This window comes from Trichosurus vulpecula, chromosome 1 (assembly GCF_011100635.1).
Source record: "Trichosurus vulpecula isolate mTriVul1 chromosome 1, mTriVul1.pri, whole genome shotgun sequence".
NCBI lineage: Eukaryota > Metazoa > Chordata > Mammalia > Diprotodontia > Phalangeridae > Trichosurus > Trichosurus vulpecula.
Window position 1 is genome coordinate 498,100,403 of NC_050573.1, and position 24,844 is coordinate 498,125,246.

A 24,844-nucleotide genomic window follows, 5' to 3' on the forward strand; every position below is an offset into this window, starting at 1 on the left:
ACTAGCTGTGTGACTGTGGGCAACTCATTTAACCCCTACTGCCTCAAAAAAGGAATGTTGAAAACTGTCTTTACATGTAATTGGAAAAAAATAAAATATTATTTAAATTTAAAAAAAACAAATGTAAAGAAAGAACAGTTTATGATTTAGAAATTATTTACAACAGTTTGATTATAAATTACAAACAGAGAAAGCATTAAGCACATTACTTTCCTCCAATGGTACTATTAAAAAACATAACTATTACAGTTTGTAACCATTACATTTCCTTTCCAAAAATTGTTTTTTGCAAATCCAGTCAGAAGAGGATGGTATATCTGATAGTTGAAGAAAAAATAATGTGTCATGAAAGAGCACGGTATTGTGGAGGAAACATCACTGGATTTAGAATTAAAAGAATGATAAGAATATTCAAATCCTGTATCACTCCATACTCTCTGGGCCTCAGTTTCCTCTCCTGTAAAATTCAGACAGTTAAATTGCAGGTTGATGCAAACAAAGGATTTTGTTCATCTTTAGGAGCTATGTAAATGATAATGGTTGCTGATAAGAATTAATCACAAAATCTCCTATCTTCATGATTAGATACAGTTAGTCTTTCACAACATGACTATTATGGAAGTGTTTTGCATAACACTACAGGTATAACCTATATTGAATTGCTTACATTCTCAAGGAGGGTGGGTGGGGAGGGAAGAAGGGAGAGAATTTGGAACTTAAAGTTCTAAAAACAAATGCTCAAAAAAAAAATGCTGTTTTTTACATGCAGCTGGGAAATAAGATATACAGGCAATGATGTATAGAGATCTATCTGGCCCTACAAGAAAGTAAGAGGAAGAGGGATGGGGTGGGCGGAGTGGGGTGACAGAAGGGAGGGCAGACTGGGGAAAGGGGCAATTAGAATATACACCATCTTGGAGTGGAGGAGGGGAGGGTAGAAATGGGGAGAAAATTTGTAACTCAAAATTTTGGGGAAGTCAATGTTGAAAACTAAAATATTAAATAAATAAATAAATTCATTTATTAACTATTTAAACAAAACTTGTTACATTTACAAATAAAGATTAAAAAGACAAATCACATTCATGTCAGAGACAGCGTGAAGGAAGACTCCACAAGTCCTGTTTCTGGCTGTGTCACTCTGGGAAGTTCTCTGAGCCTCAGTTTCCTGATCTGTAAAATGAGAGCCACTTGGCTGACCCCTAAAACCCTTTCTAACTCTGACATTCTGTGATGCTATGAAATCTCATTACGTTTGACTGAAATTACAGAAAGCAAAGAAGCCTGCAACCAGAGCTAAAACAGGTAAACTACTTTGACTCTTCAGATTAAATTCTTTAGAGGGTATTTTAAAGGGTAATCTAGGATACCTTGGTTCAGTTGCAGAACTTATTCCTTCAGCTATGACCTGGCTGTGCTTTGGGAAATCCATAAAAGTCATCAAGTCAGGCTCTGCTGGACTAGGCACAGGCTTGTGTTCTGCAGGGTCCGTCACTAAGGGAATGCTTCCGCTCTGTAAACTGTCACCAGAGGTGCTTGGCTTCAGAAGAAAGCTAAATGTAGCAGGGAAGGGAGAAAAAGTTAAAATGCCACATTGTTTATCACCAAATAGACTCTGCAATGGTGTGCAATGACCACTAAAAAAATACTGCCTTTACCAGAAGGAAAAGAAAAAAAGAAAAACTATGAAAGAACAAGGAAGGCAGGCAAATTCTAGCCAATATCCTTCATGATTGCTTACACTGAAAGAAAACACACTCTTCAGTTGACTAGCAACAAGAAAGGACCAAATAAATATTAGATTTTAAAATGTCTGTAGGCAGCCATCTAGAGTGTCAAGATAGTTTAGATTTTTAGAGTTTTTCAAGATATGGATCCTGATTCCATTAGGATGAATACATTATAAGGTGTCTAAACCCAGAATCACAGTGCCCAAAGCTGTAGGCACTGCTTGGCTAACTTAGTTCTCTTCACTGCCTTTGACAGGTCTGGCTTGAAACTGGCTCTCAGGATTGTTCAACTCAATCTAGAGCAAGGGTGGATGGGGGAAGGAAGAGGAGACAGAAGCAAACTTCAGAGATTACAGGTGTGTATGTGTGTAGATGTGCGCATATATACAACTATTCAAGCTGCTAAAACTAAGTAAGGTAAGAGATATAAAGTAAGCCCTGTGAGGCTGCTGATAACACCCACCCACCCTGGACCTCATATAGTACTAGATAATTTGTATTACACTTCTTGTATGTTATTCCTACTAGATTTTAAACATCACAAGGCAAGGGGGTCGCATCCTATTTGTTGAGGTCAGAGTCAGGAAACTGGTTTGGGTGTGAAAGAATTCATTTAGACTTCTCTACTTCTCTTTTAGCCATCGGGAGCTTTTTTTTACGTGTAGTCATGGGGCTGAGTAAAAGGTAGTGATATTTGGGGGTGACTAAGTTATATAGACAGAAAGCTATACAGCCTGTAGATTTTTAGGATCCGATGATGATTAAAGATTAAGGACAGGAAGATTTTTAGGGTTTTATGGTTGGTTAAAGATTAAGGATAAGGGCAGGGGGATAAGGATTAAAGATTAAGGATAAGGGGGACACAGGATAAGAGGGACAAAAGCAATTCTTTTGGTACAAGTTAAGGAGAAATTTTATGGTATTTCAAGATAAAGATACTCTCAAGTTACAGGATGATACAGAATGAGCCCTGCCTCAGGAGAGGCCTCACAAAATACTGGAAAAGCCACCCTTAGTATTCTTCTTAACCTCTAGGGCACCATTTCTATCCACATCACTGTCTGATATATATATTCCCTAGCACCCCTCTCTCCCAATACTCTGGCACTTAACACATCTTTGCCAGACCTGATGTAGGGCATCAAGGTAGATGCCCATTGCCACTATGCCTAACTCTTGGTCAGCTATTTTCAAATCCAAGAATGACAGAGAGAATGCTGGATTTGGAGTCAGATACATTCAATTCTGACTCTGCTATTTACTTCCTGCGTTAACTCTGGACCAGTCACAAAATCCATAAGCCTTCGTTTGCACGTCTCTAAAATGAGGGGACTGGAACAGATGTTCTACCTCACGCTCTTTTTCTACTTTTTTGCTGTTCTACCATGCCCTCAGAAAACTCAATGGGAAAGCCCTTCTTACAAGATCCAATCAGCCTTGTCACCTCATCAGTGCCCTCTGCCCTAATCACCTCCATTTAAGGAGAGGACAGGACAGATGCCTCCTCAGACATCTCCTCATTTCCCTCAGTCATACTGATGTTGGACTTCTGTGACTTCTCCATGCCCTAGTCTGGGTCTCCATCCCCACCTCCACCTCCACTTTTAAGCTTTCTTTCTTGTTATCTCCCTTCATTAGATTGTAAGTTCCTTGAGAGCCAGGACTGTCAGTCTTTTCTGTATTTCTGTCCCCAGAACTTAGCATAGTACTTGGCACATAGTAGATACTTTACATTTATTGACAGAGTTGAAGACAAAGGTACCTTCTAGTTCTCCTTAGTTCCTAAAGGTTTGACCTCCATGAAGATGCTCCCAAATCTACATGTCAAGGCCAAGTCTTTCTCCTGAATGACAGTCCTCCATCACCCACTGTGTGAACGACATCTGAATGTGCAAAGGCATCTCAAATTCCATCTATCCAAGATGGAGTTTATTTTCTTTCTCATATAAACCTGCTTCTCTGCCATGTCTGCTGAAGAAACCACCCCCTCTCCAATCACTCAGGTTCAAAACCACCTCTTCCCCCTCTCTCACTTGTCGTATCCAGTTGATTGCCGTATCTTGCCAATTCTACCTCCATACCATCTCTAACACTCATCCTCTTTTCTCCAACCCTAGGTCAGGCCCCCATCACTCTCAAACAGCACCGGGTTGTTTGCCTTTCTACATATCCAGAGCCTAATGAACTGATCTCAGAGACAAAACAGCTGAGTTTTACCTCTGTGTTACCACCTCTGACAGTGGCTGTGTGACTCTTGGTGAGTGCTTTAGCTTCTCAGTGTCACAGGCAACTCTAAAACTAGAAGTTACAAAACAGGGGCCAATCTGTACTTGGACCAGCAAAATTTCAGGTGTGGTCTGAAGAAAAAAAAAAATCCCCAGCACCTTCCGCATAATAGAGGCTTAATAAATGTTGCTGAATTTCAGAGCTAAAAAAAAAAAACCTTAAATGTCATCTAGTACAACCAGTACTCGAACCAGAATATCTTCAACCAGATACTTAACAAGTCATCACCATCTAGATTTTTCTTGAAGAAATCCAAGAAGGGAAACCTAACCCCTAACAAATTCTGTTACAGCTGATATATACATATGGCCTATAATCATCAATAAAAGGGCAGTTTTATCTGACTTACCCTATGGATTATACCACAAAACAATAAGCATCATCAGGGCAACTGGGTTTAAATCCTTATGGAATTAAGTATGGGTGCATTGGTGTGTGCTAGTAAATGCTTAACAATTGTCTCATGATGCAAAAATGTCTGAACACACTTTTTAAATTTAATCTGCATGGTTAACATTTTTTACATTATTTTTTTAAGTCTAGACAATCAAACAAACAATAAATCAAGCCTTGATCTGTAGGGATTTCCAAGGTGTAAATGCTCAAATTGAAAATAAAACAAGCTGCTCAAGAGATCAGTTCATGCTGGCTGCCACATAGTCCAGACTAGCAGCCAACCTCCAGGAATACAGGGTGAGAACCAGCTGTGTGTCAATAAAAAGGAAAGCCCATGTAACCCCTTCAGCAATATACTGACTACATGTTTACTTCCAGTCATGAGGAAGAAGGCAGATAGAGATAATTTTGTTAAAGACTTAAATATTCACCTCCTTTTCTGCCATTTGTCTTTCTTTTTGTGGTGCTTTTCCAGCTATTGACACAGAGCGGGTAGAGGCAAGAAGCTCAAGTGAATCAATGTTTCTGTATGTTAACTTTAATTAATATTTGGGGGGGCAGAAATGTCTCAAACTAATTCCCAGAATGAGATTTTTTTTTTGTTACATCTAGATTTAAAATATTTGACTATCACCACAGAGGAAATGGCTGTAAATTTAAAAGCCTTACCAAGGCACAAGAGAGGAGAAATATTGAGACTATTTCAACTCTTCCCACGTGTCCTCCTGGAGCACTCACTCAATAGGAGCCTTCCATTTCCATGATCGTTTTAGAGATGTACTAACCTTGCAGAGCCTCGTAAGTCTTTAAACTCCACATTAAGGAGGGGTAAGAAGTTGCTTTTACAGAAAGGGCAGGTGGTATTCAAATTTGAGTCATCTGCAGCCCATCCAGCCATAATTTCTTCATCATAAACCAAAGCACCACAAGCTCTACATTGAGAACAACTTGACATCAAGACCTGAAGGCAGGAAAGTACAAAATCTTGAAAGGCCTTATAAAACACTGAGGATTTTAAAAAGTAATAACTCTACTAAAGATACTTTTTTCAGATTTTAATGAAAGAAACTGGAGTTTAACGGACTGTTTTCTTTCACAGAAGAATAATGTGTGGCTAGATGAATTAAGCTGTATGGATGTAAAACCCCATTTGTAGTTTAAATATTTGCCACTGGTTCACTATTCTAATAAACACATGCTTATTTTTAGACAAGCCAAGAATTTCAGAAAGTAAAAGATGACACATTATCAGTAATTAGATCCTTTAAATTGGTCACTCTCCTTAGATGAACACTGAGTTTTAGTTATTCTGTTCCCAAATTTCCAAGTAGGACTTGCAGTTTTTTGACTAATTTTTACCTACACAAAATTAATTTAGTTTTGATCACAAGTACCAATTTTCAGTCAACTCAACTGAGTCATATATCTTGTAAATACCAATTACTTTGTTAAAGATGCCATTTTGCAAAGGCAATGTGAGTTCTCATAAAAATTACTGGACTATTAAACTTTAAATAACTTCTAAACTTTCCATCTTATCTTTCTGAATCACTGATGTACTAACGAACTAAAAAATAATTCTGAGTTTTCCATAAGTTTCTAACAGAAAATCACTACCAAGTTCAGAATTTCAACAAGTTGCTAATAAAGCTTACCTCAAGCCCCTATTCAAATTGTCTGTTTCACAAATAAAACAGTGTCTACCTTTTATCAGTGTTAAAGCAGAACATCTTAAGCATGTCTTCATCCAATTTTGATTACTTGTAAAATATGAATTTTACTTTTATAAGCACAGGACTAAAACACAGGTTTACTGGCAGAATGCAATTTGTTTTTACCTCCATTGCACAGTTTTGGTAGATGCTGGACATGCTGGTATTTTGAGAAGATCCAGGTTCTGACTTTTCAAAGTCCTGACCCTTTATGCCTCTTGCAAATGGGATTTCACCTGCAAAGACATAGTCATTAATACTGTACAACAAAACCACAGAAGATAATAAAATTGCAAAATCCATAAATGTAAACAAACCATAGTCATGAACATTAAAAAATCTTTTCTAAAATTCAAACAGAAAATTATCTTAGAGAGTCTACTCAAAATCTCCTTTTTGCTCTTGAATTTGTTGGGAAAAATATATATATATGTTTACTTCATATAATATTAAATGGGGTGGTAAAATATTCTAATGTATCAGGGAATTTATCCAACTAAATATATTCTATGACAATTATACCTATTTTAAGGATTTGTGATTCTGTTGGTATACATATTCCTTCCATCAATCTAAATCACATACTGCCAACCTCCACAGCATTTCCCTGAATTTATTCTTTATAAGTTGATTATGCTGGAGGATGAGGTGCAGTAAACCTTGTCTGTCCCCATGATACAGGCTCCATACGTGCACTTAACCTTCCTACCTTCATGAACCCCGCTAGGGCTTACATTCGATTGGCAGAGCATTCAAAACCCCAGTCACCTCTACACCATGAGGTCATAGGACTCGGATATGTGCATTTTAGCACGTTATGGAGAATATCACCTTATACTAAATACCAATGATGCATGAAAAGAAAGTCCTCCATACCTGTTGGACAGTGCAATTTCCCTACATCCCCACTACTGCTGCTACTGCCAAGACTCGTGTTGCTCTGTGTGAGTTCACTGGTGACTAGCCCTGGGTCACACACTTTGGCTGTTGGGTCATCTCCCAAAATATGGTCTTCCAAACCAGCAGGAAAGCTATAATCTCTACTGGGTTCTTCCTTCAATCAAAACAAACAAAATAAACACACAGATACAGGTAAATACACTTCCCCATATGACATTTATTTTAGCCTTTCCAAATTCATACAGTTATCTTATCATTAGTCGCCAAAACTCAAATTTGTCAAAACCACAAACTTTTCATTGTTATCATATGTGAAATTTTACCATCTGTGTTCAGGTACTGAAAGAAAAATCAGTTTAATGCCAGAACTCTACCTCAAAGCTGCCATACTTGGTAAACTGTCATAACATGAACTTCACACCTCTATTTCCTGTATTAGTGAAATCCAAGGCTTCACTCCCTATCCCATGCCTATCCTTATTTTCTTAAAAAGTCTTCCTCTGATGTCCTTCACAATGAAATTTCTTTCTTTTCTGTTGTCCAGTTTGAGTATTTGAATTTTAAAAGAATATTGGTTGTCAATCTTATAGCATTTCTATTAAAATCACTGCCTTTAGTGACTATAAAAAAAATCCTAGGCTTGACGGCTACAATTAATAATACAAAGGGGCAACTAGGTGGCACAGGGGATAGAGGACTGGTCCTGGAGTCAGGACGACCTAAGTTCAAATCCAGCCTCTTACACTTACTAACTGTGTGACCATGGTCAAGTCACTTAACTCTGATTGCCTCCCAAAAAAATACAAAACTTTTCAGAGTAATTTCTAAAGCAAGAGAAAGACAGGTTGGTAGAGCTGAACAAGCTGCAGAGCAGAATACTAAAGATCTAGATTTAAATCCCAGCTTAGTCACCTAAACTAGCTACAGTTATGTTAGGCATATAATCTTTCTGAGCCACAGTTTTCTTATGTGTCAAATGGGGATTCTACCTGCCCTACTGACATTAGAGTTAATATAATGATCAAAATGAGGTTAAAGTGATTTATAAATGGTAAAATGTTATTTAAATATAAGATTATTATTTTGAATGACTTTTTGGATCAGGTTGACTACCACCACTCACAACTTCCACCATCAAAAAAAAAAGTCGGTTGAGTGTTTTTATTTACTGGTTTTCACCAAGGTTTAATTATAGTGTTTTATTATAATTCCCTTATTCATTCATACTGATTTGTCTTCTTCAGCTTCCCTTGCAATGCTTCCTTCAAGTATTTAATTATCATTTGCTTACACGGCTACAGCTAACACCTATGTGAATACAATTCAATCATATCTTCTTCTACCTCCAACTCTCCTAGCTTCCGATCACCATCTTAAAACATTTTAGTCCACTGCATTTACCCTTATTTTACTACTATAGCAAACCACAGCAACTTTAATCTTTAAGGTAGTCTGCAAAAATATTCCTTTTTCACCTTCATGAAACACTTTTTGTTCTTTTCAAGTTCTGCTTCAAAATCTACCTCTCCCATTAAATCTTCCCCTAATTAAGAAAAGCAGGATGGCATGGTATTTAGAGAATTGGTTTTAGAGTCCAGAGGACTGAGAATTGAATCTCCACCCCAGACAATCACCATCTCTGTGACCCTAGGAAAGGCCACCTAAGCCTCAGCTTCTACATCTATGAAAGGGGAATGATGTCTGGAACTGAACTTCATGGGGATTGCTGGGAGATCAAGAAACATAATGTAAGCAAAGCATTTAATGCAACTTAAATCAAACAACATGTATTTAGGCACAGGAGATAAAAGTACAAAGAATGAATCCTTACTACCTTACAATCCTTACTACCAGAGTTTACATTTTAATCCAGGAGACAAGTACATACAAGAAAATAATACAGAACAGAAGCAATAGAAGTTGGTGGGCTCTGGAAAGGCTTTAAGCAAAAGATGGTGCTTGAGCCAAGTGTTAAAACAAATGAGGGGCTATATAAGGTAAAGGTAAGGTGGAAGTATATGACACAGACATGTGACGAGAGATGGGTTGTCATGGGAAATACTGGGTCAGGTGTGAGGACCAGAATGGAGCAGCACTGTCTATATCACAGCGAGGGAAGGAGAATAATGTCAAACGAGACTAGAAAGATAGGTTGAGGCTGGCTTGTGGAAGACATTAAAAGATCAACTGAAGAGTTTAAATTTGACCTTAAAGGGAAGAGGAAGCTACTGCAGTTGACTGAGTAGGTGAGTCACATAGTAGGATCTATGCCTAAGGAAAACCTCTTTTGCATATGAGAGGATGGACTGGAGTAGTGAGAAACTGGAGAAAGGAAGATCAATTAAGAAGCTGTTGCAAGGATCTGTGTGAGAGATGATGGGAGCCTGAGCTATGAGAGTGGAGATGAGGTCGGATACAAGAGATGTCATGATGAAAGAAACACCAAGATTTCCTGACTGATTGGACAGGTAAAAGTGAAAGAAAATGAGAAGTCCAGGATAATGCCAAGGTTAGGAACCCGAGAGACTGGAAAGATAGTGGTACCTGATAAAAATTGTGAGGTCTGGAGGGAAGACTGCGGGGTAGGGATGGGAGAAAGGCAGCTTGGTTTGGGTCATGTCGAATTTAAGATGTCTCTAAAACATTCAGTCTGAAATGTCCAGTAAGAAATTGGTGATACAAGACTGAAGCTCAGGGAGAGAGACTGGGGCCAGAGTCATAAAAGTTGTTATTGTTAAGTAGAAGAAATAATAAGGTACTCTTAATCTTAAAGCATGACACCCCAAGATTGTAAAAAAAGTATAATAGTAAAATTGTATCTTCTGAACTTTTTACTTACAAGTTTATGCAGATATTTGTTCAAATACAATGGGGTGTTAAATAATTCTCTGAAGACCATAATGGTGAAACTTTCATTAAATGTTTTTTGTGAAATATGAATTCAATTAAAAGAAATCTTTCCTAATTACACTTTCAACACTCATCTCTTTTCAACCTTGATTTTATGAGGCATTATTCACATAACTGCAGCTATTCAAAGACTTGCAGAGGTACTTCATTTGGATCAAATGAAAATGTAGATGAAAATGATTTGAAAACTGCTTAGAAATGTACGGTGAGGGGCAGCTAGGTGGAGCAGTGAATAGAGCACCAGCCCTGGAGTCGGGATGACCCGAGTTAAAATCTGGCCTCAAATATTTGACACTTACTAGCTGTGTGACATTGGGCAAGTAACTTAATCCTGATTGCTTTGCAAAAATTTTTTTAAAAAAAATGTAAAGTGAAATCATTTGGCTCAAGTGTTTCTTTAAGGAAAGAAACCTTGAATTCCTAGTCTACTACATCTATAGAACTATGAAAGCAAGAGGTCCAATGCTTTCATATCTCATTTTTTTAAAAAAATTACTACATAAGATCATACAAAACAAAAATTTTGATATGTGGTAACTGTACAGTAACAAACATCCTTACCTCATCATCTGAATAATTATAAGCAGAGGCCATAGCTCCCCACATCTTACTTGCTACTGTAGCTGCTTGTTTCATACCAGACTTCAGAACGTCTATTTTGGGTCCAGACAAAATATTATCCAGTTTTATTCCTGACAAAGAAGTAACTACGGAGCCCAAAGATCCATGTTGTGAAGAACGCACAAGTGCTGACAAAGATGTGGAGCGCTCTTTATGTGGTCGTTGGGGAGCCTGTTGTTTAGAGTGTCCTGTGAAAGTTTTTGACCTGGATACTGAAGGAGGGCTCCTCTGCTTTTCAGTTTTTTCTTGGAGTGGTGGACCATGATCCAAGGGCAGGCTAGACCGTCGCTCTAAAGAGGGAGTAAATGTACCAGACACGCATTCTGCTGACCCTCTGTTTTCTCGTTGGTGTAACTCCATGCTGGAAGACTTGCTCCCTAAAGGACTTTTCAAGTTCATATAGCTCTCTATCTCATCTGCTAGATTACGCGCCACAACTGGAGACAGAGTCTTCTCCTCAGAGTCAGAAGGCTTCGCTTCTGTACATTCAGTGGCTAACAGAGACAGAGGATCAAGTCCAGTTTCAACATCCTCCCTTTCGATCGGCTTGGCTCCACTGTAAGAACTATTTCTTTTGTTTATTATATATTTGGGTTCTGTTTTTAGGTCTTTGGACTGATTGCTACTCCATGGTTCTGTAGGTTTATCCTCTGCTGTGGTGACTGCAGCTGTACCATCATCACCATCACCCACAGTATCTGGATGCTCTTGCCCTTCCTCCAGCATTCCCAGGCCTGGAGACGACCTATGCTCTGGCCCCCACTCCCCTGCACATGCAGACGTCCTCACGTCAGCCGGCAGGCCCCCCACACCATCTACACTCTGGCCTCTCTGAACATGACACTGCGGCGTCTTAGTGTAGGACAATGCTGCGGTGAGGATCTTGGCATCTGCTCCCATCATTATCGCCATTTCACTAGAATTCGAGTCCAAACTGCTCTTTTTAAGCAACATTCCAGCTCGACTTTCAGAGCTAAAACTACAACTCCTTTCTGAAAAATGTTTTTGTCTTTTCTCTCCTTTGTCACTAGTTTTCAGATTAGATACCTCGGGGAACACTGTATCTTCAACAGCATCCTGAGCAGAAAATAGTATATTTGATGTACTACCTAAAACAGAAAGTACATGGTTAAAATTTGTCCCCAAAATGTTCTTAATAGACGTTGAGTTAAATGAAGAATCAGGTACAAATTTAAGACTGGATCAACTAACATTGCTGGCAAACACATCTAAAGTAGCCTCTTAAATGTTATCAGGAAACCACAAGTTTCCTAATTTTTTTTTAACGAGTTTCCTATTTTAAGGAGAATAATAAAAGTGAACAAAACTTGGTGTTTACAATGTCTACAGCATAAGTCTAAAAAAATAAAAAACACGACCAAAAAGAAAAACATGTCCAAAAGAAACTCTCTCTTTTGGTTACCTCTTAATTTCCACGAAAGTTAGAAAAACTAAGTAGATGCTTCCCCACTCCCTATCTCCCAGCACACAAACATAGGGAATAGCAGAAGGAAGACCCTTCATGTAAAAGGAAAAGGATTAACAGTAAATGTGTGGAGAAACAACCCAAATTTCAAAATGGTGATACAGAAACATGACCAACGGGGCAGAATATTCCAGTGACAGTAGAAATCTTTTTAATACTGGGGAAAGGAAGATGAAATCTTTGAAATTTCACCAATACAAAGATTTGCTTGTTCTCAATTGAAATCACTTATTAAACTGAGTAAAAGTCATTCGTCTTTGTTTTTTAAACAACAAAGATTTGGTAACAACTTTGGATAAATTCCACAATAATCAACATTTTCATTACGTTGCTTCCCAGAATTATACAGACTTGTTTCATCTTTCCAAATCATTGTCAGTTGGTAATTACAAGGCTTAAGCATCAGAAGAGTTGAACTTTTTGATGAATTAAAATTTTTTTTCTAGCACTTAAGACTGATGTCTTCGACCTGACCTTTTATAAGTATTGAGAAGCTGCGGCACCTCTAGAATGTTAATTCAATTTTATCTTATTTAAGGAAACAGAAGAGGTGTCAATGTCAAGGTACACAAACTCAGAATCTTGCTCTCATCAGAGTTGGCTTAAGGAGGGAATAACATACACACTCTTACCCTACAGGAAAGTAGGGGGAAAGGGGATAAGAGGGGGGGAAGATAGAAGGGAGGGAAGATTGGGGGAGGAGGTAGCCAAAAACAAACGCTTTTGAAAAGGGACAAGGTCAAGGGAGAAAAGTCAATAAAGGGGGATAGAATAGGATGGAGGGAAATATAGTTAGTCTTTCACAACATGACTATTATGGAAGTGTTTTGCATAATGATACACGTGTGGCCTATGTTGAATTGCTTGTCTTCTCAGAGAGGAAGGGAGAGAATTTGGAACTCAAAGTTCTAAAAACAAATGTTTAAAAAAATGTTGTTTTTACATGCAACTGGGAAGTAAGATATACAGGCAATGGGGTATAGAAATCTATCTTGCCCTACAAGAAAGTAAGGGGAAAGGGGATGGGCGGGGGGAGTGGGGTAATAGAAGGAAAGGCAGACTGGGGAAAGGGGCAATCAGAATTTATGCTATCTTGGGGTGGGGGGGGAGGGTAGAAAATTTGTAGCACAAAATCTTGTGGAAATCAATGTTGAAAACTAAAAATATTAAATAAACAAAAAAAAAGACACTCAAACTCAGATAAATATCATGGGGAGGGGTTGACACAGAGAATGCAGTAACTTCATGAACACATGGACAATTACACATTTTCAATTATAACCCATTAGAAGTTTAGTTTCCTTATAGAAGGTGGATTGATAAGCAAATCAAATGGCTCCATTAGAGCCCGATGGTTTGAAGTTCTCTTCTCTTTCTCCCCCGGGTTGAGGGCTGTGGCAGCACGTATGAGTGCATGACTACTTTATCATTATCTGTTCCAGATAATGAATGGTTCTTCTTGCTGACTCTAAGAAGCTGGGGCAGGAACAAAAAGAGATTTTTTTTCCAACAGAGAAGGCACACAAAAATAAATAAATAAATAAAGCCCTTAATTTCCTCAATCTTTGTGGTCAGAAACTGAATATTTAATAAATAAATGACTTGTTGTGCTCTTTATTGTGGTCAAGCAAATATTTATTGTCTTATTCTGCTTAACCGACAAACTTTTATATAATTTTCACTGGCTTTTCACTTTAACATCCTTTAATGTTGTTGTTCCATTATGGGTCAGAATTATTTCCTATTCTTCAAAATATCAGTTACCACCAATTCAACAACTTTATACCATTCAGATGTGTTTTAAGTGCAACACCATACACCATTTCAACCTATATTACGTTCAATACGCTGTGTGAGATGATAAAGTGACTCACCAGTGCTACTTTTTCGGCTGCTGATATCAAAAATGCCTGATGGAACTTTCACAATACTGCTTCCTGATGTGGGTGCTTCTGCAGAATTAAAGGGCTCTGGACTCAGCTGCTGTAGCTTTTCCACAAAAGCAGGGACATCAGAAACTTCTAAAAAGAAACATCAATGATATGGGCAGGAATGATAGTAAGAAAAGCAAAGTTTAATACGCTGGCATATTTCTGTCACTTTATTGCTTAGTTTTTTTTCCTCAAACAGGGCAAATATTGCCAATATGAGAGCATCTGAATCAATGTCAATCAATAATGCCAGAACCAATGTACTTCATCTAACACTAACACTAACAAAACTGAGAATGAAAAGTAGCTACGAATAAACTTAGAAGGAATTCCTAAAGGTTACAGCCCCATTCCTGACTACGTGCAAGCCAGGAGCGGAGTTTGTTAGAGCACGGCTGGATACCGAAAGCTAGGGAAGATTATTCACTATATTCTACCTCCACTTTCTGTCAGGAAATCATAATCTTCAAAACCACTCAGGTGAATGAACAGGCTTGATGATCACCCCTAGTAATACTTTAAAAAATCGGTTAGGTCATTTTAACCCCAAAATAAGGACATCCTTACCCACTCCATAAAAAACCTGTGTGATTTCTGACAGTATATCACAGTGTAAAGCAATGGTGTCAAACTCAAATAGAAAGGACTCCCTGTCAGCACACAGTCTTAGAAAACCACAAATTAACATTATCTATGTTGAACTATATTTTTATTCATTTTGTTAAACACATCAGAATTTGACACTTTCCCAAAATTATATTTTAATCTGGTTCAGTCTACTCAGGAGTTTTGTGGGCCACTTGCTGCTGGGCATGAGCTTGACACCTTTGGGGTAAAGGGCAATGGCCTGACAATCGGGGGATCTGAATTTTAGTCCTGTCTCCGCTTCTATATGGGTGACCTTAGTCTGCAACTTGACTCAGTCTCTGTTGATTAAAATAGTGATAGGCCTAGTGACAGAAGAAAAACATCCCAAGTTACATTTAACTAGTTATTGAACATCTATTTATTAGTGTTGAGTACTGGGTTAGGCACAGAATAAGAGACAACAAGTGAATAAGCCTTGCTCACAAGCGACTTACAATCTAGTAGGGAAGATAAACAAAGTAAAGTCACTCAACAGCAACACTTAACTGTCTCTCTGGGCTTTTGTCTTAGTTAACAATTCTTCTTCAACATGTGCTTCTGCTACATGAAGACTTTCTGCATCATCTTTTATAAGTTCATCTTTTGACCCATATCCTTGATCAGACTGACCACCTGTTAGAACAAACAGAAATCATATCAGAGACACATGATACTTAGCATTTATGAACTACCCCACAGATCTTTTAAAAATAAAGTTCCATTCATAAGGTATCATAATTGTGTCCAAGAAAATAAGATTTTAGGTTTTAAGGAGATCAGAAACTTTAAAAAACATAGAAGACACTTTCAAATGACAGTAAATAGCAAACGATATTGAAAACAGGAAAGTTAAGATCATTATGTATCTAAAAATACTGCCCTTTGAATTTGAAAAGGCCAGTTACTATAGGATATTATGAAGAAAGGCAAAGCTGGTCAGCATCAAGAATCTTAAAGCAAGATACAAAGAAGAGAAAATATACTGCAGACTCCCACAATCCAGTAAGCATTTTATCACCTTATCAAGAGGCAAATTTATATATTAAGACATGTGGCGATGACAATAAAAGAACTGAGAATATAATCAAATACACTTCATTTTTTGCCCAAAATTTTGAGAATTATGACAAAACTTCTAGAGTATCTGAAATTAGGCACCTGCTTTCAACTTACATAGAATGATCCTGAGCTACGGTAGTAGTTTCCCACGCCACAAGTATCTACTGATACAACAGAAACAACACAGAACACATCTACTGCAACTATTACTGAGTTTTAGCCATCATTTCAAGTAGAGTTAAAAGGTAACTAATATGGGATGTGAACGCTAGTCTTCTACAGCTAGAATACTCCATCCCAGCTGACCATGATAATTGAGAGGTCAGGGTCCCCATCACAGGCGTTACGTGGCCTTTGTCATGAGGTCTAGAGGAAGGGAAGGAGAAACGTTAACTTTGTGTTATGTTCAGTGAACTAAGCTCATAAAGTAAAAAGCAGCTGTGGTCTCTCAAGAACAGAAGCCCATTCTCTACTGGCACTGTGCGATGACTGTGGTAGCCATCCCAGCAAACAGCTGACACTCACACTGAAGGGCCTTCAGCACTGCCTGTAACAGACTGTTCACTAATTAGCTTCTCAAGCATATATAAACATGCTGCTTAGGCTAGAGGAAGGTAATTTCAAACACAAAATAATTTTGCTGACTACTTTGAAAGGAGCAAATGGCTCCTAATAAAGTACAAGACAAGTGTGACGTAATATTATTTCATGACTATTGCAGGGAACACAGTACTTTAAATGTCTGCTCAACGAAAAATGATCTAGTATAACGGGGGTGTATGTAAGCCTCTATTGGAAAGAAATTTAATTACTAAAGTATCCAAAATACTAAATTATTAAGCTGGTTTCAAATACAAGGTGGTCCCATTATATAGACCTCAAAGTCAGAAATTAAAATTAAGCTTCAAGTAATTACCAAGCAAGTTCAGAAACCAGCTTTGAAAACTAGCCATGAAGTCGTAGCTGGATATCTGGTGAAGATCCTACACAAAATGCAACGGAGAAAAGGCAAGGCACCTAAGACAGTTTTCCACTTGGGGCAATGTTTACTATGCAAGTAGAAAGGTCCCCCTCCCCTTACTTGTCAGCAAAATTTAACCTAATAAATGGGAAATTACCTGCAGGAGTTAACATTCAAGGGCAGAAATAATGCCCACGTGTATCCATGGCTTCACGTCACACAAGTCTGTCTGCACCCCACACCATGACAGCCAAGGACACATGCAGCACCAAGAAACAGCACAGAGCGGAAAGCAGAGCAACAAAGACCAGAGAGAAGGAGACTCCAGTCCTGGAGACAAGAACATCAGAGGAAGCACAGGAGCGAGACTTGGGATTCTCTTTAAGAGAAAGCTCGAGCTATTAACAAAAACACGAGAGGAGAAGAAGGATGTGCGACACACATACACTGGCACAATATGGTAATTTACATCATGCCTATCTTCAACTTTAATGGACAGAGGTTATCATCCGTGGTTATACTTAATAAATCTTTGAAGTAACTTGGCCTAGCAGGTAATTCCACAATAACAAGTGTTCCTTATCAACACTATATCCCCCTCTGTCTACATGTTCATAACCTCAAAGTTTTCTGAGGTTACACTAGGTAATTAGAAAAAGAATTTCCAAATCATATTCCAAGTAAGTTTTAATTTGGCATTTCTACCAATAATATTGCACAGTTCCACGGACGTTGGTGGACTATGAAAGTAGTTTAAAAAACACCATGCTACCTGTTCTCCAAGGGTAACTCTCCCTTTAGAGTACTGACTGATATAATATTTGAGTTGACAATACTCTAGTTTCTTTCCATGTGACTATATTAAGTGGCACTGAAAAGTATTCATATCGCACAACCTCAGGAAAGGAAAAGCAATGTTTAAAACAAATTGGAAGAAATTTAACATGAGAGTATGTGATGGGTTAGTGAAACCCAGAAGGATTTAGTACCTGTGCTAGAGTGATTATCAATGGAATCAAGCCTGATTAAATCTCTGACGAAGAGTGTGTGCTCCCCACTGTTAGCATCATTAGAACTATCCACGCTACCATGGCTCACCGTGTCCCCATCACTTCCACCTGTGGGATTCCGAGGAGCTAAAGATAAGGGCAACAGCAGCTCAATGTTACATGTACTAATACCTGTGAAACTAAACACAAACAACTCACTACACATTTCAAGTTGCACCAACAAATAATCCTGGACCAAGGTAAACTGTGACTTCAGTATAACAAAGGCACAATGTAATGCATATCATAACATCCAATTTTAAAATACTAGAAAAAGTTCACAATGTTATACAACACAGTATGTTTCATGGTTCAATGTGGAAGTTTATCTTTGACCACAACTTATACATTACCTGATATTTGTGTGGCTTTTTTAAGCGGCTGCCTAAACTGTGCAATGCCACACACCACGTTCCGTACCTTCGTCCACAAGAAGATACCACCGCGATTACGGCTAGGCCACGGGCTCTCCAAAACTACCTGACAACAAAAATAGTTTCATCAGGAAATTCTATAGAACGAGATCATCCACAGAGAGCTTCATATTTCAAAAAGCACTGTCAAGAATTAAAACAACAACAACAATGTGCATTTACCAAGGTTAAATAATGGTCTATTTGGCCCAAGTCTGGATCTCACCTACCTTATTGTAATAACCATAGGTAATAGCATTTGGTTGTATTTTAGCCATCTTCATTTCATATAAGACTCGAACTGCTAGAACAGGATGACCCCAAAGTCCACAAAGTTGCATTACAACACGATAGCACACCTAACAAAATTGAGAACATGATATGAATTAGTTTAAAATATTCATACACTTGAGCTGAATTTAAAATGACTCAAATACACATGGGAGAATATAATACATATAATAAATTCATAACATCCCCTACATAACAAAGCTCCAACTATTTAAAAAATTTTCGAACAAGAAAATGTTAACAAAAAGAACAAATTATTTGGAAAGACTTGAGAACTTGGATCCATGAAATGAGCAAACTTGAAGGACCTGGGATAAAATATGCCATCTACTTTCAGAGAGACAGGTGATGGACTCCAAGTGAAGACTGAGACGTATTTTTTGATCATAGTGAATGGGGGAATTTCTTTTGTTGTGTTATACTCCATTATAACATGGGTTTTCTTTTTTATTTTTCTCAATGGGGGGGAGGAGAAAGGAAGGAGAGAAACAGAGATGGGAGGGAGAGAAGGTGGATTTTCATGGATTGAAAAAAACAGAATTGAATTAAGAAGTAAAAAAACATTCCAAATAACAAATAATAAGAGAAATGTAAATCAATACAAGTCCAAGGCTTAATTTCATACCCTGTCAACAAAAGTACTGTTGTAAAAATTTTAGTGTATCTGTGAACTTTGTTCTTATCACTGACTTCCTTAGGTTAGTATAAACCTAGTAACAGAATCTCTGATTCACAGGGTATAGACATTTTTGTCACTTTATTTGCATCATTCCAAATTGCTTTCCAAAATAATTACACTGACTCAACACTGACAGATTCCCATATTTTGTTTTCTTTGCTGATTTCCAGGGTATGAAATGAAACCTCAAGATTGTACTGATTTGCATTTCTTTTATTGTTAGTTATTTGGAATGTTCTTTTATTTCTTAATTCAATTTTTAATTTTTTTTCTCTTCTTTCATTTTATTATTAGTATACCTTTGTAGAGAATGGTAGGTAGGTTTACTCTGGAGATGTTAAAGCTATTTGCAAATCTGTAATTTTCTTAAGAGTAAAAATAAAATCCATCTTAGAATCAGCCATTTATAAAATATGAAAATTTTTGTACTTGCCTCATCCAATGGATCCACATCTAATTTCCTCATCTGAATAAGTACATCATATGCTTGCTGCAGTGCTTTCACTTTAGGATGAGAAACTCTAACATAAGCTGGCAAACAAATGAACCATAAGCTGTAACAATGACTGAAGAGGCACTTAGCCCACTGTGGTGGGTTTGCATAATATCTCTTGGCCAATTTATGAGCTGTTTTTATCTCCTAGAAAAAGAAAATTAAAGAAAATTATGCCCAATACAACCTAAATTAAAAAAAGAAATATATACAAAATTGCATTCTAAAATTGGCACCTTAAAAATTTTAAAAATCCCTCAGATCTATAAAGATTTATTTAGACTCGCAACTCTCTTCTGGAATACCACCTAGAGACAAAAATCTTGTTATTTATAACAACTTTTTGGAGGCATTAAGAAATTGGTCTCACCCATTATTCAAAAATGGGTAAAAATATGGCCAAAGTAGAGAGTTGTGAGAGCCACTGCAGAATTTCTTGTAAAAATCAGAAATTCAAAACTAAACGTCTCATCACTCTGTATAATCTTCATTGGTTCTAAGAGACAGTACATTTTCAAATCCTGAAGTTTTTCAGTTTAAATCTTTCTGAATCAACATATTCAATTCAATATTCATTAAGCACCTATTATATATGCTGTGCTGGGTATACAAGATAAAAAAAAATGACACAATAGCTGAAAGGGTTTACATTCCAATAGGAAAGAATAATAAATGTTTATGAAAAAAAGATAATGCAAGCCAAAAGGTTCTTTCAGTCTCTACATTCTATTATCCAATAATAATTTCAAAGTAAAGTATAAAACAATTTCCTATGGAAAATTTAAGAAGGCAGAGATCACTATCATACTGGAGCAGAGGAGAAGCATACAGAGAAGGCTTAATGAAAGAAGTAGCACCTAAGGTAAGACTTGAAAGAAGCAAAGGATTTCAAAGTATGTAGGAATGTATGGGGAGTGCAATACCAGTGTGGAGATATGCTTCCATAATGGCACAAGTGCAAGGAATCTTGGGGATTAACTGGATTTGGGTGAGGTAGTAAGGGATTAAAAAATGTCTATGATATTTTAAGCCTGGAAGGTCAGTAGTGCCATCTACAGGAATAAATTGGGAGGAGGAAAAACACGTTTTGAAGATGTGAAGTTCAATTTTGGACACGTTGAGTTTGAAGGGCAGAGGATGTGTTGGTGCAGGTGTTTAGTTGGCAGCTGAAAATGCAGGACTGCACAATTAGAGCTCAAGGAAGAAACTGAGGCTGTATTTAAAACTCCATTTTCCCACCCCATGCCCAAGACAACGTAAGTTTCCAGAGGCAGGGACTGATTTTTAAAAAAATAAAAAATTTTTAATCTCTTATACTGAGCATAGTATTTCACATATAGTAAGAACTCAACAAATGTGTTGAACTGACTACCTGTTGATGTATTTCATGTATAGTGAGATACATAAATTACTTGTTATAGATACATGCATATATTTTTGTGTTTTAAAAAAACACACATCATGTCAAGATTAACTCACCTGTTTAGTCCTTTTAGCCATGAGGGCTGGACTGTTTGAAATGTTATTTCCTGCAGGATGTCTGTTGAAAGGAATTTTCAATGCCTGTGGTCTATCAAAAAGCTTAAGATCAAGTCTTGGAAAGTTTTTGTAGCTGAAGAGAGAGAAGGGAATGGTATCAGGTTTTTTCCTTTCCGTGGTTATTAAAAAAAAAACTAATTTGTTTATTTTCTCCCAAAACTTCAATTGTAGGGGCAGCTAGGTGAGTAGAGCACCGGCCATGGAGTCAGGAGGACCTGAGTCCAAATCCAGCCTCAGACACTTGACACACTTACTAGCTGTCTGACCTTGGGCAAGTCACTTAATCCCAACTGCCCTGCCTTCCCGCCTCCAAATAAAAAAATACCAAAATTTCAATTGTTTCTATGTATTTGATAAATTTTGCTCCCTAAAAAGTCATAATAAAGAGAAATGAATATTTTTAAAAACCAAACTTGATATTTAAGTTAAAAACAGAAACAGAATACCTACTAGAATAAAAACTTTAGTCATTATAATGATCACATTCTGATACCTTATTTAACAGACTGAATACTATCTTCAAGTCTATAACATGTCAATAGGATAAATGAAAGTATACAACTGAAACTATAACCTATAAGCCAGAGTTAATGCAATGTCTTAGAAATCATATAAATATTTAATGTCGACATTAAATTCTAGTTGTAACTGAACCGTGAAGAAAAAAACTGCTAAATGTCAGGTTCCAAATTACATTTTTTCCTACCTGATTGTTAAAAAATTAGCTGAAGACATACTTGAAATAACAGCTTCTATTAACAATGTTTCCCATAAAGACTTAGTTCAGGGGTGGGGAGTCTGTGTGTGGCCTAGAGGCCACGTGTGGCCTGCTAGGTCAAGTGTTGCCCTTTGAGTCCAAACTTCACAGAACAAATCCCCTCAATAAGAGAATTTGTTCTGTAAAATTTGGACTCAGTCAAAAGGCCAAACCCAAGCACCTAGAAGGTCACATGTAGCCTAGAGGCTGCAGGTTACCCAACTCTGACTTAGTATATGTAAAAAGCACAATGACCACACAATCTATAAAGTATTTTAAGGTTTACAACATAAGCCTATAAAATCATTCTTAAAAATGCATCTCATTAGTTCATTAAATTGTTGTAGGAAACAAAACTGAAGTTGTTACAAATATCTGAATGTGTACCCAGATTTTTCTTTAACAAGGTGATTTTTTAAAAAGACAGAAGATATCAAAGCAACCATGAAATATATACTTAAACTCTAATCTCCTCATTTCTTATTCTAGAGAGTGATTAAGTTGTTCCGTTTTCTCCTAGTTCTACAGATTACCTATATTTGGGTGATAGGTCTTGTCCATCACTAGCAGGTGGCTCTGGTGGCATTATTAATACTGTATGTTCACTCTTTTGGGAATCGTCTAGCTCTATCAACCTGGTATCTTCTGCTGAGTCTAAATCAACCTGGAAAAACAAACAAACCCACAGCCTCCAAGTAATTTATATAAGACATAACCCTAGAATGTCAACATAGACTTTACTGTTATTTAAAACAAATTACCTTATCTGTTTTTTCAGTGCCTTTGTCAGGAAATAGCTAGAAAGAAAAAATAAAATCAGATAAATATATTTAAAAAAACCATTTTCCCATATTTCCCTTTTTATAATCAAAGATGACATTGAATGAAAATATGGTATCTCTAATCCAATCTATTTAAACAAGCTAGTGTCTCTGAAAAAGGTGTTTAAGATGATGAAGTCAAGACAAGCAGCAAGAACTGAACAAATATATAAAGAAAAAATACTGAGGGTAACAATTTATTTTATTTTTCAATTATTTAACATTTATTTTCTCTTTCCTGATCCCACCATTTAAAATAATATAATAAAAGCAGAACCCTTATAATAAATATGAATAGTCAAGAAAAACAAATTCTCATGTTATCAATGTGTAAAATGATGTCTCATTCTGCATCTTAGAGAAATAGTAATCAGAGAGTATGATTAGGTTATCTGAATAGCGATTGGTCATTATAGTATTTCAAAGTTGTTTCTTGCTACAATGTTGTTACTTGTTAATTGTCCTGGTTTGGATCACTTTGGTGTCGGTTCATACGTCTTTCTCATGTTTCTCTGAAACCATCTCTTTTATCATTTCTTTATTACATCACACATTACATTCACATAACAGAATTTGTTTAATCTCAATATTCAAGGATGAGTACCCTCTTAGTTTTCAATTCTTTGCCAATACAAGAAAAGGCATTATCAATTTTTTTTTTAATGTACGGGTCTTTTGGCTCTTTCTTTGGGATACGTCTTAAAAGTAATGATTTTAAGGGCATTTCTTCCTTTAAAACACCCAAATAAAATTGCTGAATATTGTGGTTATGATTGACAGTTGCTATCAACTTCTACTTTAAGGAATTGTTACCAAAAAAAAAAAAAGTTGAGTACTTTATCAAGATCAAACAAGCCATCCTTGCCAAATTTTGTTGCTTCTTAGAACTGGCTATATTTTCACTGCTATAGCCATTATGAACATTCTTATTTTATCTTAGACATCTTCATTAGGTTTAATCACACACCTCTCATGTTTCAAGAAATTTTTCATTTCTTACAGAATGACAATATTCCATTACAGTCACATACCCCATCAGTTGAATCATTTCCCAATCTTTAGGCTCTTACTTTATTATTTTTTCTCATAAAAAATGCTAAGAACATCTTTGTAGATATGGATCTTTTTTTTCTGGCTCTCAACAATATCATTGGGGTGAGTCATCAGTATTGGTTTCTTTGCATCAAAGGTATGTGCATTATAGTCACTTTTCTTATGTAATTTTAATGTTCTAGAAGGTACAAATCAATTCATAAATAAAGTAGCAGTAAAAAATGGAGTACTTGTTTTTCCTCTAGCAATGAATTTTCCTATCTTAACTAATTTGAGGGCAAGAAGTGATAGCTCAGGATTGTTTTAATTTCCAAACCTTTTCATTCATCCTTAAGCCTCCCAGGACTCCCCCTAATGCCACTCTCTCAGCTGAGAACCCTGTCTCATATTTTACCATTAGCTCCATTCTCCTAACACTCAGGTAACTTCTGCCGCTTTCTCTTCCTTCGCACATCTACTCCTTACTAAGTCTCACTCTTCTACTTGGTCTCCTCCAAAAGAATGCCTCTGTCACTTCCGCTCTTTCACTTATTTTCAATCTTTCCCTCTCTACTGGCTTTCCCTATTGCTTACAAACGTGTCCATGTGATCCTCATCCTGAAAAAACCCTCACTTGATCATTCTGTCCCAATAACTAGATAACTACAGTCCTACATCCCTTTTGCCCTACATTTCTTTTGTGGTTAAACTCTTTGGAAAGGCCAGTTACAATAGAGATTTCCACATTCTCTTCTTATCTCTTTACGATCCAGCTTATCATTCCACCGAAACTCTTCTCCCTGGTCACTAATGATCTCTTATTTGCCAAATTTCAATCCTCATTTTCCACCTCTCTGAGGACTCTGACACTGCTCCTCCATGATACTCTCTTCTCTCAAGGTTTTTGGTACAGCACTCTCTCCTGGTTCTCCTCCCTATATGACCATTCCATCTGTCTTCTTTGTCAGATACTCTTCCAAATCACAACCTCTAACCCTAGGTGTCCTGGAGGGTTCTGTCCTGGACCCTCTTCTCTTCTCCCTCTATACTACTCCATTTGGGGGGGACGGGGGTGGGCAGAGCCAAGATGGCAGCTGAAGCTCTCCCCCAAATCCCTCCAAACACCTGTAAAATATGGCTCTGAACAAATT

At 37.1% G+C, this 24,844-nt stretch overlaps 1 protein-coding gene across 2 annotated transcripts in view; it reads right to left on the reverse strand.

Moving 5' to 3' along the window:
• DENND4C (DENN domain containing 4C) overlaps window positions 1-24,844 on the reverse strand; it is a 135,239-nt gene that overhangs the window by 15,173 nt on the left and 95,222 nt on the right. The window contains exons 14-27 of one of the 2 annotated variants that reach the window (XM_036739461.1): window positions 22,602-22,637; window positions 22,374-22,504; window positions 21,024-21,156; window positions 19,485-19,691; window positions 18,312-18,440; window positions 18,022-18,148; window positions 17,609-17,755; window positions 15,107-15,232; window positions 13,916-14,062; window positions 10,496-11,664; window positions 7,001-7,178; window positions 6,251-6,360; window positions 5,198-5,373; window positions 1,371-1,553 (exon numbers count right to left, since the gene is read on the reverse strand). In XM_036739461.1, coding sequence (XP_036595356.1) covers window positions 1,371-1,553; window positions 5,198-5,373; window positions 6,251-6,360; window positions 7,001-7,178; window positions 10,496-11,664; window positions 13,916-14,062; window positions 15,107-15,232; window positions 17,609-17,755; window positions 18,022-18,148; window positions 18,312-18,440; window positions 19,485-19,691; window positions 21,024-21,156; window positions 22,374-22,504; window positions 22,602-22,637 — 2,999 coding nt within the window. The remainder of the gene's footprint in view (window positions 1-1,370; window positions 1,554-5,197; window positions 5,374-6,250; window positions 6,361-7,000; window positions 7,179-10,495; window positions 11,665-13,915; window positions 14,063-15,106; window positions 15,233-17,608; window positions 17,756-18,021; window positions 18,149-18,311; window positions 18,441-19,484; window positions 19,692-21,023; window positions 21,157-22,373; window positions 22,505-22,601; window positions 22,638-24,844) is intronic. The other variant, XM_036739466.1, reaches the window with a different exon arrangement.